The 14,600-nt window shown below is 50.0% G+C and overlaps 1 protein-coding gene across 1 annotated transcript in view; it reads right to left on the bottom strand.

Moving 5' to 3' along the window:
* Positions 1-14,600, bottom strand: part of ARNT2 (aryl hydrocarbon receptor nuclear translocator 2) — a 148,120-nt gene that overhangs the window by 9,992 nt on the left and 123,528 nt on the right. Inside the window, exons 12-16 of the mRNA XM_052659662.1 lie at positions 10,254-10,326; positions 8,905-9,028; positions 4,088-4,187; positions 1,346-1,484; positions 471-636 (exon numbers count right to left, since the gene is read on the bottom strand). Of these exons, the coding sequence (XP_052515622.1) occupies positions 471-636; positions 1,346-1,484; positions 4,088-4,187; positions 8,905-9,028; positions 10,254-10,326 (602 nt within the window). The remainder of the gene's footprint in view (positions 1-470; positions 637-1,345; positions 1,485-4,087; positions 4,188-8,904; positions 9,029-10,253; positions 10,327-14,600) is intronic.

Below are 14,600 nucleotides of genomic sequence, written 5' to 3'. Positions count from 1 at the left end.
TTTTTTTAATGTATTATTTGTGTGGAAAGTATTATAAATCTATGGCAGTACAGTACTATATAGCCAGTTGTGTTAGTTGGATATCTAGGCTAACTTTGTTGGACTTACTAATGCACTCTTGGAACAGAATTCATTCATAAGTAAGGGACTTACTGTATAGGGTTTTTTTGGTTCATCTAAAAGTCCTTGCCAAGGGCCATAAATGGTTAAAATAGAACTCAGATGACATCACTGCATAGGAGACCCAGAGCCTTGACAATGATAAAGTCAATCTACAAAGCCGAGGTCTAGGCAGCAAGTCTCTTAGGGACACCACTGGCCTCCTGATGGCCAGAGAGAAGAGAATTTGGAAATCTCCAGACCTGGTACCAGGGTTTTGAGAGCCTAGGGCTCAGACCCCCAAACCCAGAATGTTCAGAAATTATCTTAACTGGCTCTCCCAGGAATTCCTCCCCTCCGTCCCCACCTACCGAAGCCTGGAGTCCTGTTGGCCAGGCTGGAGTAGGCGTTCCCGCTGGGTGAGGAGGTAGCCGGACTGGAGAGAGGGCTGTAGGACGAGGGGTCTGCGGGATATGTGTGGCTCGTTCCGATCCCAAAGGGAGAAGACTGAGTCTTGCTGGACTGCGAGGGGATTTGCTACAATCAGGACAGAGCGAAAAGAGGGCCAGCATCACCAGCAGGCCCCCTCCCCCACCCTCCATGGCCCCGGTTGGTCACTGTCACGCGCAGGTCCAGTCTGCACTGGCAGCCCTGCTCTGGGCTGATAGTGACTCCAGTGGCCTCCTGGCCTGCTGGGTGCCATGCCCAGGATCAGGCCAACATGTGCTGGCCCAGGAAACAGGACTCAGGTCCTGGATCTTCAGGGTCTGGTTGAAATTGCCCTCCAGGGATTCAGTGATCTAAGTCCTCTGCCTTCCGCTTAGGGGACCTTGGCAAGGACTCTACCAGCCAGGATACAGATGTTCCCACAGTGAAGACAGGGAGCCAGGCGCGTCCCCAGGTTGATGTCCTCATGTACTCCTGGGCCAAGGGAACCGAGGTCCTGAGTGGTGAGGGGCTTGCTCCTGATGGAGGGTCTCTGAGTGCCTGTCCCCTCCCCTGGGTTCCCCAGAGCTGCCTCCAGCTGGGAGAAAAGGCTGTGAAACCAGACCTGGTACCATTGATGGGCACCTGGTTCTCAAAGTACCCTTTGCCCCGTGCTCCTAGGAGCCCGGCCGTGGTTGAGGCGGTCAGCTCCAGCTCCATGCGCTGACCTGTTCTCAGAGCCGGGATCCCCAGAGAGCACAGCTCAGGTGCTCTGCGCCCTCTGGGGACCTGGGGGCAACACCCTTGCTGACGCACATACCTGTCCTGGAAAGGGCGGCCGGCTTCCTGTCCAGGCCACCTGACTCTGGTTGAGCTGCCTGGAGATCTGGGACATGTTCTGACTTGTTGAGGATGAGGACTGGATGTCGTTCACTCCAGGCACATGCACCACGGCAGAGCTGCAAAGGAAGAAAGAGCACCATGGGACTTTCCTGGTGATCCAGCGGTAAGACTCCACCTTCCAACACAGGGGGCTCAGGTCCCATCCCTGGCCGGGAAACTAAGATCCCACGTGCCCAGGGGCAACTAAGCCTGTGTGCCACAGCTAGAGATGCCAGAGCGCCACAGTGAAGACACAGCACAGCCACACAAAAGTTCCTGCACTAACCGTGATCAAGAGGAACTTCACTCCCGAGATCCCTTCCTCACTTAACACAGGGCTCCTTTCCCATCTCCCTCTTGATGTGTGTAAGTGACCTCGGGGCCTTTTCTGATCACTGTTCTCTACTGGGGTGGCGGGGATCTCCTCCATCCCTTGGCCCTGGCTGCCCTCACAGCACTGACTGGAGAGTTGGCAGGAATGCTGTGGACCCCAGGATAGGTGCACAGGGCCCGTGGGACCACAGCAGGACTCGGGTGGGGGACAAACTTCGGGATGTGCAGCCACAGCTGTGCCATCCTGCCAAGGGCTCAGTGCCACTCATCCCATGTCCCTTCCCACTCAATCCAGCTCAGGCCCTGCAGATGTACAGGAAACTGGCCATCCTACAAGCTTACAGCTTCGTGGCACTCTTTTAACTAATTAACCCATTCGTTCTACAGACCAGTGACCTAGTGAGAGCCTCCCCAATGCCAGGCTCCACAAGGGGACTGGCCCTCCCTCTTCTGTTTCAGTGACAACAGCTGGTGCAGACTCAGCATCTCCAGCTGGACCATCTGTTCTAAGCACCTGCCTGCAGCCTCACTCCTCCTCTCCACCCGACACCCCTGTCATCACAAACTTTCTCCAGGACCTCGTTTCCTCAAGCCCCTCTTCTGGGGCTTGAGTCGTCCCAGTGATGAGTCCAAACTCCCAAGTCGAGCACAGTAGAAAAGACTCCTGTATTCATTTCATTCTTTTCCTCCCAGACTCCAGGAGTCTCCGTGTCTCCTGTCCCTGGACATCAGCACAATCCTGATGCCTGTGCACCTACCCTTGCAGCAGGTGGCCATCTGATTTTTTGCTTCTGAGCCTCCCCCTACCCCTGCCCTTACCATGCTGTGCCTGGCTAGCCCTCCTCACCTCTGGCCTCTGCTCCATCCTGGCTGCCCTCTGTCCAGATGGCAGGGGGAAGGGAGGGAGAGGGGGAAGCAGCAAGTGTTACAAGGACTCGATGAACACAGGCCTAGGCAGGCCTGGCATGGAACTACAGCAGCTCGCCATGTGCTGAGTGGGTGAGTAACCAGCAGCAGGGGAAGAGCCTGGAGCCTTGGCCAGTGCTCCGCAGAGCCAGGCAAGCAGCAGGGATTATGTCTCAGGGGCAGCTCACAGGGGGCCACCATCTTGTCCTCCCATCCCCAGTCTAGAGAGTAGCTGCTCCAGGACAGAGCTCCCCAGAGACTGAGAACAAGTCACCATCTACTACAGCCCAGCTGCGGGGCTGGCAGAGCTACTCCGTGACCTCAGGGGTTGATGTCTCACCTGCTGACCACCTGCTGCCTCCCCTGAGGTCGGTCCACTGACCCTTGGTGAGGGCCATCCCGGCTGGGACCTCTCCCTGGGGTGGCTGGTCCACCTGCCCAGTCTTGGTCCCTGCCTGATCCTCAACTGGACTTTCAGCTCTGGCCGAGTCAGCCAGAGGCTGGGCTGCCTGGGGAGCCCCATCCCACCAGGCATGGGTCTGAGATGCTTCTCCTAGTGGGTCTGGGGGTACCCGATGGCTCCCACAACTGCCCACCACCCTCCCTGAAGGTGTCTGTGCCCTAGCCGAGCTCCTCAACCCCTGCTCCTGCTGCCCTGGGAGCCCCTGGAGCCAGGCCCCATCCCTGGTGGTGTTGCTGGCTTCCTCAGTGACTTACAAGAGACCCCTGATGCTAAGAACCAACCCCCGGAAGCACAACATCTGACTTATGCCTCCCATGAGCAGCCCTTTAGGCTGAGACCACAGGCGTGATGGAGTGGTCCTCTCCCCCTTGGAGTTCGCTGTGGCCTCTAGAAACCCAGGGACAGGGTACTTTCTGCTGCCTTGCCAGGTGTCCCTAGGTCTGTCCTGGCTAGAGCCACCTCACTCCCTTCTCCATGGCAGGCACCTCTGCAAACACAGCGGCTGGCACCTTTCACATCCAAGAAAGAGTAGCCGACACTTTGTACTTATGGTGGCTCATCAAGGGCTTGCAGGTCAGAACTGGAGCTCCCGGACCCCTCAGCCTGGCCCTGGCATACCAATGTGTGTGTGTGTGCTCAGTCATCTCTGACTCTCTGCGACCCCATGGACTACAGCCCGTCAGGCTCCTCTGTCCATGGGATTCTCCAGGCAAGAATACTGGAGTGGGGTGCCACTTACTTCTCCAGGGGATCTTCCTGACCCAGGGATTGAACCCACATCTCCTGCACTGGCAGGTAGGTTTTTTACCACTGAGCCATCTGGGAAGCCCGGGCATTCGAATGGGTAAGCACTAAGTGAGGTTGGCAGTATTTGCTGTACACAGAGTTAGACTCTGAGACCCAGGGCTTCACTGAGTAGGGGCCTCTTCCTGCCCTCTTGCCCACCCCTGCCCCATGCCCCGCACTCCCAGCTTGTACCTGAAGGCCTTTCCCGAGTGTCCAGCAGGGAACGGGCTTCCTTGGGAGTAGATCTGCTGTGTTCCTGCCGCAGAAGCTGAGCTCATCATCTTCTTCTCCGCTGCGAAAAGTAGAGCAAGGGTCACCCTGGAGGAGTTCCCGCCCTACAGACTCCAGGGCAGGGAGCCCCGAGCACCCACACAGAGAGGCTAAAGAAATGGGCTCAAACCCCAGCTGGGACTTTAGATCTGACATGAGCAAGAGTGTGGTAGTTTGAGAAACAGCAGTGAGGATGGGAGCTCTCTCACTCTCTCTTGTAATTGAGGGGCCCAGGGCTCCCCCAAAGCACCCTCCCATTTCCCCAGAAGCTCAAAGACTCCATTTGCATCTTATTCCTATAATCTCTAACATCTCCACTTGCAGTGAGATACCAGAATAAAGGAGATGCAGATGAGTTACATGGCAGCTATTCTGTGCCTGGACAGACCCCACATCTGCACCTGTCTCTGGCTTGCTGCTGGGGAGGTGGGCAGAGCAGGCAGATCCTTCCCTGGGTGACCATGAGCAGTGATGGACACTCAGGATCCCGGACTTGGGGCCCAGGGATTGGGCTAAAGGGACCATGGCTAAATCTCCCACACGTGTCAACAAACCTCCATGATGTTTTTACAAACACGGAGGCACTGCGCAGTTTTACTGCTCCGTTGTCTTTTTGCTGTGATGATGATGTTGCTCAGTGGGAAATCCCTACAGGATGGAAAGAGATCGGACTCTTGGGTGTGTGTATTTCTAACCTAATCACAAGGCCTTGGATCTTGGAGAGAAAGAGACGAGGCTAAAAGTTGCAGGAGGGGGACTTCCCTGGGGGTCCAGTGGTTAAATTCTATGCTCCCACTGCTGGGGGCACAGGTTTGATCCCTGGTCAGGGAACTAAGATCCTGCAAGCCACATGGGGTTGCCAAAAAATAAATAAAATTAAAAGTTGCAGAAGTAAGAGAGACTTCTGAATTTTTCTTGACTATAAACAAGCCATTTTTTTTCTCACGTATTTAAGATTTTTGGTTGTTGGTTAAATAAGAAACATTTATTTTTCTCAATGCTCCAGGATGTTTGTGGGGTACAAAATTACATATGTCTATAAAATCACAGAGGCTTCTCCGGTGGCTCAGTGGTAAAAAATCTGCCTGCCAATAAGAAGACGTGGGTTCGATCCCTGGGTGGGGAAGATCCCCTGGAGGAGGAAATGACAATCCACTCCAGTATTTCTGTCTGGGAAATCCCATGGACAGAGGAGTCTAGTGGGCTATCGTCCATGGGGTCGCAAAGAGTCAGACGCAACTGAGCACGCATGCACATAAAATTATATATATATATGTGTGTGTGTAATTTTAAATCTTCTATGTCTTTCTTACTACTTTGAGCTACATGAGTTGTTAGAGATGAAGAAAGGCATATTGAAATCTTCTACTGCAATTTGGCTTTATCAGGATCTCTTGTGTTTCAAACTATTTTTGGATTTCACATTTCAATGTTCAAGATGTATCTTCATTTTTAGGTTCCACCTTTTATCTATATAAAACAAGCTTCTTTCCCCACTGAATGCTCTAACTTTTCTTTGTGCAGCAAGGTCAACACCTCTGCTTTCCTCCTTGGTTTTGGAGCATCATCACCATCTACTCTCTCAGGTTAAATAGTTTCACTTTGTATTTTGGGGGCATACCATTCCAGAATTAGAAATCAGGAGCCCTTGGACATCAACTTATTGCACTACTCGTACTATTCATAGTTTCTATTTCACTTTATTTTTCTTCTGAGTATTTTGCAAGTTGCTAAAAATGTCCTTGTCTTTTCTTGGAAATGATCTGGAAGTGAGATCTCTTTCCTTTCCTTTTTTTCAAAAATCATTCATTAGTAGTTATGTTTTTAATACTTGAAGTTATATATCTTTGTAAATGTCAGAGATAAAAATAGCATAGACTGATGAGAAATTTCTGTTCCTAGTACCCTCACCCAAAGTATGTACTTTTGCTGAACTGATTTGACTTGGGTTTTTATTTTTTAAATATCTTTTGTATCTTCTAACAATTTCTATATTAATTCTACATGTCACTAGTTTCACTTTTTCAATGCTCCTACTTTTCCAACCTATCATTTCCAATCTTGGGTACTGTATTTTAATTCATTTCACAATGACTTCTGCAAGCGATTTTTTCCAGGAAGTGTAAGTAGATGGCACATATCTGAGAAGGTCCTTCTGTTCCTTTTTTTCTTTTTTTGGCTGCACTGGGTCTTCCTTGTGATGTGTGGGTTTTTTCTCTAGTTGAGGGACTAGGGCTTCTCTTATTGTGGAGCACAAACTCCGGAGTGTGAGGGCTCAGTATTTCTAGTACGTGGGCTTAGCTGCTCCGTTGTGTGTGGGATCTTAGTTCCCTGACCAGGGATCAAACCCATGTCCCCTGCATGGAAAGGCAGATTCTTAACCACTGAACCAACTCTCTGTTGCTTTTTCATATAGGAAACCAGCTTGGTTGGTGGAAAAAATTTGAGATTACTTATTTTCTTTCCTTTTTTTCCTTTTCTGTTAACTTTTTTTTTTTTTCTATTTTGTCATCTCTATGGGAAGATGTCTATATCTGTATAATATTAAAATTTCAAATGGATTTCCCAGAAATGCTGTGGGTGTGGCCAAATATTTCAGGATTATCTGAGAGGAAGAGGAACCAGTGAGATGGGATTGTTTCCTCTTGCTGGATGAAACCACATCTCTCCATGAAAGTGGAAGAAATACTGTTGTGGGCAGCTGGCACATGTGGATGACTGGTGACGGGGAGGAGGGGGAGCACCAGCAGGGAGCCCTCGAGTCGTGCCAACAGGTCTGTCCTCTGCTCTGAGCCAGACGCTGGACTGCGCTGGCACCTGCTGCCCTCAGCTCAGGCTGTGCTGTGCTTAGTCGGTCAGTCGTGTCCGACTCTTTGTGACCCCATGGACTATAGACCGCCAAGGCGCCTCTGTCCATGGGGTTCTCCAGGCAAGAATGCTGGAGTGGGTTGCCATGCCCTCCTCCAGGGATCTTTTCAACGCAGGGATCGAACCCAGGTCTCCTGCATTGCAGGTGGAATCTCTACCGTCTGAGCCACCAGTTCAGGCAGCTTACTGCTTTCCTAGCATCCGGTTCCTGGCAGCGTGGGAACAGGGCTGGGTCTTCCACCCCACGAGCTGACAGCAGGAGGACTGGGATCTGCTTAGGGCCTCTCTGTCCTCCCGGAGGCCATGCTGCTTAGGGCCTCTCGGTCCTCCCCGAGGCCACGCTGCCCCCGTTCCTTGGTCCTGGGAGGATGGTCCTGGGGGTCCCGGCCCTTTACTGCATTCCCCGCGATTCTGTGGCATGAGTCAGCTAGTATCTCCCTAAACTCATCCCAGTTGTGCTGTATTTCACTGATCACAGGAAAATGGAATCTGTTTTCCTGAATTTTGGATTTGACAACAACATTTCCAAGTTTTATGTGTTGTTGATCTCTGTGGCAGTCTGAGTGGGTGGGTTCCATGTGACACCTGAACTTTGGACAGCACCATTTCATTTCCTTATAAAATTTCTTATATTGTTTTATTATTTATTTACTTTTTTGGCTGCGCCATGCGGCAAGTAGGGATTAGTTCCCTGACCAGGGATTGAACCTGCAACCCTTGTGGTGCAAGCACAGAGCCCTAACCACTGGACATCAGGGAAGTCCCATGAATGGTACCACCTTCTCTAATAGTGACACTAACACAGGTGGATGCAAAGGGTGACTTATGAACACTCATACAATGGAACGCTATGCAGGCAATAACAATGCAGATTACTTAATAACCTAGAAAGATGTTTGTAATAGACACGTGAAAAAGTAAGCTACCAAACAGTATGAGCTCAATTCTGTATATAAAAAGAATTCATATGTGTAGAAAATGGTCTTGCTCTAGTGGTCAGGGTCATGCTCAGTAAATCTTTAACCCAACTGTCTCCTCCTGCGGGGTCGGGGGTGGGGGGCGCTGTGCTCCCTCCATGTTAGTTGTTTGACCTTGAACATCAAGAAGATCAAGCCAGTCAACCCTAAAGAAAAGCAACCCTGAATATCCATTGGAAGGACTGATGTCGAAACTGAAGCTCCAATACTTTGGCCACCTGATATGAAGAGCCGACACACTGGAAAAGTCCCTGATGCCGGGAAAGGTTGAGGCCAGGAGGAGAAGCAGGAGATGGAGGATGAGATGGTTGGATGGCATCACTGACTCAATGGACATGAGTTTGAGCAAACTCTGGGAGATAGTGAAGGACAGGGAAGCCTGGTGTGCTGCAGCCCATAAGATTGCAGAGTCAGACACAACTTAGCAACTGAACAACAACGTGTAGAAAGACAAAAAGGACAAGCTTTAAAAAGTTAAAAAAGATTAAATCTAGGTGGTAGGATACTGGATCATTTTTATTTTCCTTTTTATGCATATTTTTATTTTCAAATATGGTCCTCTCTACATTAGAGGTTAAGATTTTTTTTTAAATAGGGACATCTCCTTGGCTTGATAATACTAAACTGTACCATGATGAACAGAGCTCATTTACTCCAAGTCCTCAAATGTTGAAGATGAGATGTCAGAGGCCCATGAGATGTCAGGTGGTTGCCCCAGGTAACAGGTAAATGAGAGGCGAGTTTGAAAATATAGAGGACTCATTAGGACCCCTGAATTTGGTGTTCCTTTTACACATTGCAGTAAATTCACCCTCAAGGGTGGCTGCCTCCAGCTGGCTGGTGGCAACTATAAACCCCACCATCTCACCACGTCAGCACTCTTTGGGAACTTACATGCACTGATTCCTGCAAACATTTCGGCAAACCGCGGATCTCTTTCCTGGGAAAAGATTGCATCTGCCTTCTCCACGGACTTCCCTGCATCATGAACTCCAGCTGGTAGGTTGGGGACAGGCACCTGTTTGCACATGAAAACACAACAGCATCCCTGGGTGTGAGGGGCAGAACAGACACACCAGATCCCTCTCCCTCAGAATCGCTGGCATCTCAGGCCTGGGGTGCTGGGTAGGGCAGGGAGCTTTTGTATATGTGAAAGCCTAGATAGAACACACAGGTGTGGGTGTGAACAAGGGGTCACAGAAGGCTGACTGGAGTTCCACCGATCACTTGGAGAGAGAGAAATAAAAATGATCAACTTAGTCTAAGTATCAGGGAAAGTGAACATAAAGTTTAATTGGAGAGAGACGCCAAGTACCAACACAAGCTTCAGTTTCTCTAAGGCCAGAAGCAGTGAGAAGAGAAGAAAGGAGTAGGGAAGGAGGGGGGCCTGAGGAGATGGCCAGGAAGAGGTCCCCTGAGAACATCAGGGTGCAGATGAAAGGTGGGAGGGGCAGTATGGAGGCTGCAGAGCTGACAAGGTTCAGAGCTGGGTGGTCTCCAAGTTCCCACATAGCCTCTGGATCTCAGTACCAGTAAGTCCCTTACATACGAACCAGTTCCATTTCGAGAGCATGTTCACAAGACCAATTTGTTTGTAAGTCTGACAAAGTTAGCCTAGGTGCCCAACTAACACACTCGGCTATATAGTACTTTACTCTCATAGGTTTATACTACTTCTCATACATATCTGCACCAAAAAATGAACACAAAAAGATTAAGAGAACATTTTTAATCTTACAGTACAGTACCTTAAAAAGTACAGGAGCACCAGCTACATCATCACTGCTCTCATGCTTGCTTCCCGACACACTGGGCTTGAAAAAGACACTGCACTGCTGTCCTCTATATAGTACTGTACAGTAAAATACACACGAGCACAACCATTTATACAGGCTGTACGCACGTGACAGTGTACGCCAGACACGAGAACTCACTCCTGTGATTGGATATGCAAAGCCACATTTGCACCTTTGAAAGCTCACAGCCTGAACTTCGCATGGAAGGGACTTACTGTACTGGCTGCCCACAGCTCGCAAGGCTTCTGTTCTACACTTGGCATGGCTCAGCTCTGCATGGGAGAGGCACAGTAGACCTCCACTGCACACACACTCTCTATGGGGGCCAAAATGCTTTCTGCACTGTGGGTGGAGGGAGCAACAGCACCTGCTGGGCTGAGGGGATTTAGTCTGCAGTCCTTTGGTTGGAGACAGTTCTAACTGGGAAAGGGTTTTCCAGAAATTCACCTGGGACAAGTCGTACGATGACAGCCCGTCTCTCTGGTGCACTTCCAGCTCTGCCTGCTGCTGCTGGAGCTGCCTGTGAAACAAGGGGTCAGCAGAGAGTCAGGAAAAATAGACGTGGGGGTGACAGGGTGCAGCCTGAATGTCCCTTGCTCCCCAGTGGCACAGCGGGTAACACCTGTTGGATCTCTAAATCGTTTTCAGTTTTGATTGATTTTATTTCTTCATGTTCCAAATCAAGGCTCCAAGTCTTATATTTTAAGTTGGAAAGTGAAAGTGTTAGTCGATCAGTGGTGTCTGACTCTTTGCGACCCCGTGGACTGTAGCCTGCCAGGTCCCTCTGTCCATGGGATTCTCCAGGCAAGAATACTGGAGTGTTGCCATTTCCTCCTCTGGGGTGGGGTAGGTCTTCCTGACCCAGGGATCAAACCCAGCTTAGGTTGACAATATTTAGGAAATAAGTGGGTTTTTTCAAAAAGTCAGTTTTATTGAGTATAGTTGCTTTTGTTTCCCTGGTGGCTCAGCTGGTAAAGAACCTGTCTGCTAACACATGACACGCAAGAGACACAGGTTTGATCCCTGGGTTAGGAAGATCTCCTAGAGAAGGAAATGGGTTTTCTTGCTGGGAAAGCCCATGGACAGAGGCGCCTAGAGGGCTACAGTCCATGGGGTGGCAAAAGAGTCAGACATGGCTTCATGACTAAACAACAAAAATACATAAAATATATATGTGTATATATATATATATATATATATATATATATATATATATACACACATATAATGAGCAAGTAGTTAGGGGAATATTTTCACCATTAAAATAAGCAAAATAAGCACAAATTAAAATAATCCCAAAGTACAATTTTTCACCTACTAAGTTGGTAAAGCGTGCTCAGCGTGCTGGCATGGTACTGAAACTATCCCGCTCACACCCTGCGAGAAGCCTGTGTGGATGCAGTCTTCTCGGAAAACAGGATGGTGGCCACATCAGAAGGGGCGGCTGCGGTCACAGCCTTGCAGGTGGTCGCCCTGCAGTAGGGGCTGTGCTAAGGAAATGAATCAAGGGCAGGAAACAAGAGCTGTCCCCGCACAGCTGACTGTGACAGGGGAGCGGCTTTGTAAACCACATCTATTCATTTGCTGAGTAAACACGGTCAGCAGCGGTGGCCACAGTGAAGACTGGAACCACCACAAGGTGTGACAAGAGTGTGCGGAAAAGTTCAGCACCAAATGTTACGGATGCTGTGACTACAACTACAAATGGTATGTCCTGTGTGGGTGAGTGAGATTTGGAACATGGAAAAAAAAGTATCTTAAGTGTTTGCATTAACTGGAAAGACTTTCTGTGTTCATTTTCACTATGAAAGTATGAATGATGCTAGGGTGTCCCTTTGTCATCCCTGGACAGGAAGGTGGCAGGCAGGACAACGGCTCACAGATCCCCTGCCCTCTTCACTTGCGGCCTGAGATGTATGGAGGAGAGCCTGTGAGGCCCTCCCTGGAGAGGATGCACAGCTGTGGACCAGCTCAGTCAGGGAGCAGGTCCCTGCAGAGGGGCCGCTGCTGAACAGTTGCAACCTGAATCAGCATCTGAGGACCTGGAGGGCTCCCCAGAGAGTGGTGTGATTGGGTCTGGGGGAGGGCAAAGATGCTGGTATTCACCCTGCCCTTTCTGCTCAGAGTCTGCATTCATATGGACCACGTTAGCCTCACACTGTAAGCACACAGCCCTTGGGGTAGAGATATTTAAAACACCCTTTATGTTTAAAACTCCCAGGTGGCTTAGACGGTGAAGAATCTGCTGCCAATGCAGGAGACCCGGGTTCAATCGCTAGATTGGTAAAATCCCCTGGAGGAGGGACTGGCTACCCACTCCAGTATTCTTGCCTGGGAAATCTCATGGACCGAGGAGCCTGGCAGGATATAATCCATGGGTTTGCAAGAGTTGGAGACAACTGAAGCGACTTAGCATGCACGCACCTCCCTACGCCTCCCAGTTTGAGTTCCAATTCTGCTTTGGAGAAATACAAAATAACTTGAATTGTGGTTCTCAACTCTTTTCCTCAGCATTCAGAGGTGTACAATCTGAACATTGTTCACTCCTCCAGCCACGCCTTTTAATCAGGGCCCCTAGTGTATATGTCCCCCACAAGGGAAGACATCTTAAAAGAGGACCCCACCCAGTTGGAAGACCCAGTGAATAGTTTATTTAAAACTAAAGCCGGCAGGACTTCCCTGGTGGCTTAGTGGTTAAGACACCGAGCTTTCAATGCAGGGACAGGGGAGCCTGGTGGGCTGCCGTCTACAGGGTCGCATAGAGTCAGAAGTAAGATCCCACATGCCTCCAAGTGCAGCCAGAGAAAAGAAAAAGAAAGAAAAAGTACTAAGCCCAGGTGAGCCATGTCTTCAGTGAAGTGTGCTGAGCTATCTATGCCAAGTGTCTGCCAGGCACTGGAGAGACAAGATAACCCAGAACCTATGTGGTCTCTGGCCTTGGGGAGTTGACAGCCTCCAGGGGCAGACAGGTAAGTTGGTAAAAACAAAGGCAGTATGCTGAGTTAGGGATCACAACACAGGAAGAAGGGAGGACTTTCTATCTGAAAGTGAAAAGTGTGAAAGTGTTAGTCTCTCAGTCGTGTCTGAGTCTTTGTGACCCTGTGGATTGTAGCCCGCCAGGCTCCTCTGTCCATGGGATTCTCCAGGAAAGAATACTGGAGTGGGTTCCCATTTCCTTCTCCAGGGGATCTTCCCTACCCAGGGATGGAACCAGTGTCTCCTGCACTGACAGATGGAATCTTTACCACTGAGCCATCATGGAAGCCCACAGTATATCTCCCAACCTTGGCATCAGAGCCTGGAGAAAAGCTTAACAATAAAACCAGCACCATGTGACTGCCCACCAGGCAGCCTAAGCCCAGCAACACCAGGAAACAGGAGCACTAAAAATAATTTTCAAAAAAAAAAGGACATTTCAAAAACATTTTAAAGAATTGATAAAATCGTCTATTGAAAAATGACAGCTTTCTGTATTTTCTGATTCTGACTTGACAGCTTTGCTGTTTTACTTTGATTTACATCCTGTGGGCACCCTCATCTCTCATTGGCATGCCCTCTAAAATCCAAGTGTGGTACTCACAGCCAGAACCTCATCAACGTTTTCACATCTCTGAAAAATGACCCATTTTACAGATAAAGAAATTGAGGCTCAGAGAGTTCAGTGACGTGCCCAGGGTGACACTGGTCAGTACGGCAAACCCAGGATTCAAAACCAAGTGTGTCTGGCATCAGCCCCTGAACTCCATCCGAAAGGTGTACAGGAACCACCTTTCTACATGTCCCATCCCAAGAGCTGTGAGCCCAAGACACCATCCTGAGCCACCAGGCAGGAGAAAACAAAACTCTGTGCTTTGGGATTTTTGTGGAATTTTTGTAGCAGTGAGCTCCCCTCCAGGGCAGGAATCCATGGATCACTCCCTCCTTCCTTTCATAAGCTTTCAGACGCTCAACCTTGAACACAGAAGAGGTTTTCCAGGAAATAAGGACCACTACTAACTCGTGGTGCAGCCCTGGTGTCCAGCCCAAGCACAGAATCTTGATGAGTGAGCAGCTGTGATGCTGTGCCGGGGGGCTTGGTGCGTGGGGTGAACAGGGCAGAAACCCAGCCCTTTCCACTTGCCCAGCTCTGCGCCCTGGGGTGTGTCTGTGATGCATGGAGGAGGGCGAGGGCTTTAGTTAGCACAGAAGCATGACCAGACGTGATCAGAGCCAGAGGTGTTACAACGGGTGTCTGCTCTCTGCTCTGTTGAGCTCTGGGGGCTCTGAGACCACAGACAGTGACCTTCTCTGGGATGTAGAAAGAAAACAAAGTCTCAGGCCTGGCTGGCAAAGATCCAGGATGCCAACCTCACCGTCCCTGTGGTCTGGACATGAGATGCTCAGTCTGGGCCTTTGGTTTCCGCTTCCGCAGCTGAGCGTGCGGGGAAGAAGTGCTGATCCGCGGGCTGCCCCATCATGAGAAGCGGTCCGAGGAGCTTTCTCGGACATTTCATGGCAATGGAATGAAAATAAACCTTGGTGTGCTTGCAAATTCCAGAGAGGGAGAAACACGGTGGCTGGGCTGAAAGCTGACCGATAGCACACGGGAGGGAACCGGATCTCGTTCCACAGACTGCCGCCCCCGCCCACCACCCATTAGCTGGGGCCCAGAGCTAATGATCAGCAAACAGACACATCAAGCACAGGCTTCCTGTCAGAGTGGCCTCTCTGCATCAGGAGGTGCAGCATGCTGGCAGATGCTGTCAATTATCTCTGATGCTCCCAGGACAGAGGTTTTTACTCAGCCAGAGTAAG

Source organism: Budorcas taxicolor, chromosome 21, assembly GCF_023091745.1.
Source record: "Budorcas taxicolor isolate Tak-1 chromosome 21, Takin1.1, whole genome shotgun sequence".
In the NCBI taxonomy this organism is placed as follows: Eukaryota; Metazoa; Chordata; class Mammalia; order Artiodactyla; family Bovidae; genus Budorcas; species Budorcas taxicolor.
The sequence above is the reverse complement of the archived record's forward strand: the minus strand, read 5'-3'. Positions and strand labels throughout refer to the sequence as shown.